Source organism: Pteropus vampyrus, unplaced genomic scaffold (genome assembly GCF_000151845.1).
Source record: "Pteropus vampyrus isolate Shadow unplaced genomic scaffold, Pvam_2.0 Scaffold401, whole genome shotgun sequence".
Lineage (NCBI taxonomy): Eukaryota > Metazoa > Chordata > Mammalia > Chiroptera > Pteropodidae > Pteropus > Pteropus vampyrus.
Genome location: NW_011889182.1, coordinates 582,973 through 583,984, shown reverse-complemented (window position 1 = coordinate 583,984; position 1,012 = coordinate 582,973). Strand labels below are relative to the sequence as shown.

At 68.5% G+C, this 1,012-nt stretch overlaps 1 protein-coding gene across 1 annotated transcript in view; it reads right to left on the bottom strand.

Moving 5' to 3' along the window:
- TBC1D22A (TBC1 domain family member 22A) overlaps positions 1-1,012 on the bottom strand; it is a 236,104-nt gene that overhangs the window by 22,972 nt on the left and 212,120 nt on the right. The window contains exon 12 of the mRNA XM_011380727.2: positions 864-959. Within this exon, the coding sequence (XP_011379029.1) occupies positions 864-959 (96 nt within the window). The remainder of the gene's footprint in view (positions 1-863; positions 960-1,012) is intronic.

Here is a 1,012-nt window from a genome sequence, read left to right as displayed (position 1 = left end):
ACCCTTCCACGGCCCGCGGGCACGCTGTCACAGAGCTGCGGCTCCTCACCGACCCTTCCACGGCCCGCGGGCACGCTGTCACAGAGCTGCGGCTCGTCACCGACCCTTCCACGGCCCGCGGGCACGCTGTCACGGAGCCTGCAAGCCTCACACGGGCTCGCGTGTGACAGGCGGGGAGATGAGAGGCCCACACGGGGCCGGGGCCAGAAGGGGCCAGCACTGACCACACAGCCGCACGTCCCCAGACCTGCTGGGTGCCCTCATGCCCCAGGCTGCCCTGCCACCTGTCCCCCAGCCCAGGGGTCACGGCCCTGCTCCGGCCCCTTCGCTGCAGCCCCCGTGGTCAATGTGTATCTGGTCCGATGTAGCCCCTGTGGGCAGGGGACCCTACGGCAGCACTGGTCCTATCTGGGGGGCGGGGGGGCAGGTGGGAGAAATAGGGGGCAGAGTGGCAAAGCCCCTCGCCTAAGTTCACTCACTTGTGTACTAGTCTCTGTCCCCATCTAAAACTTGCACACCATTTGTCATCTGCCATGTGTCAGGCGTGAGTGGCCCAGGGCTGCCGGCCTTGGCATTCACTCCAGAGCGACTTCTGGACAACGATGACCCTCCCGTGTGCAGCACGCCAAGGCCTCCAGACCACGCTGCTGACGACACACACGGGCCGGCCCAGGGCGGTCCCTCCCGGACGCCCGTCTGGGGCACGCTGACGCCTGCGGGCCACGGGACCACGGCCGGCCTGCCCGGCAGGTCGGGGGTGACACAGCTGCCATCCCGCAGCCCTTCCCAACGACCCCGTGAGCCGGGGCAGCACCTCCCCACGCAGAGGGCCGGGCCCGGGGCCCCGAAAAGCACCCCCTTACCTGGAAGTCTCTTTCCTCCAGTATTTCCTTCCGCCACCTCACGAGGAACGCGGCACAGACGTACAAGTGGAAACGGGAGAAGCCCTCGGGCTCGGCCTGCGAGAGACGGGGTATGTCAGGGGGGCGGGGGAGGAGGGGGAGGCCATAGG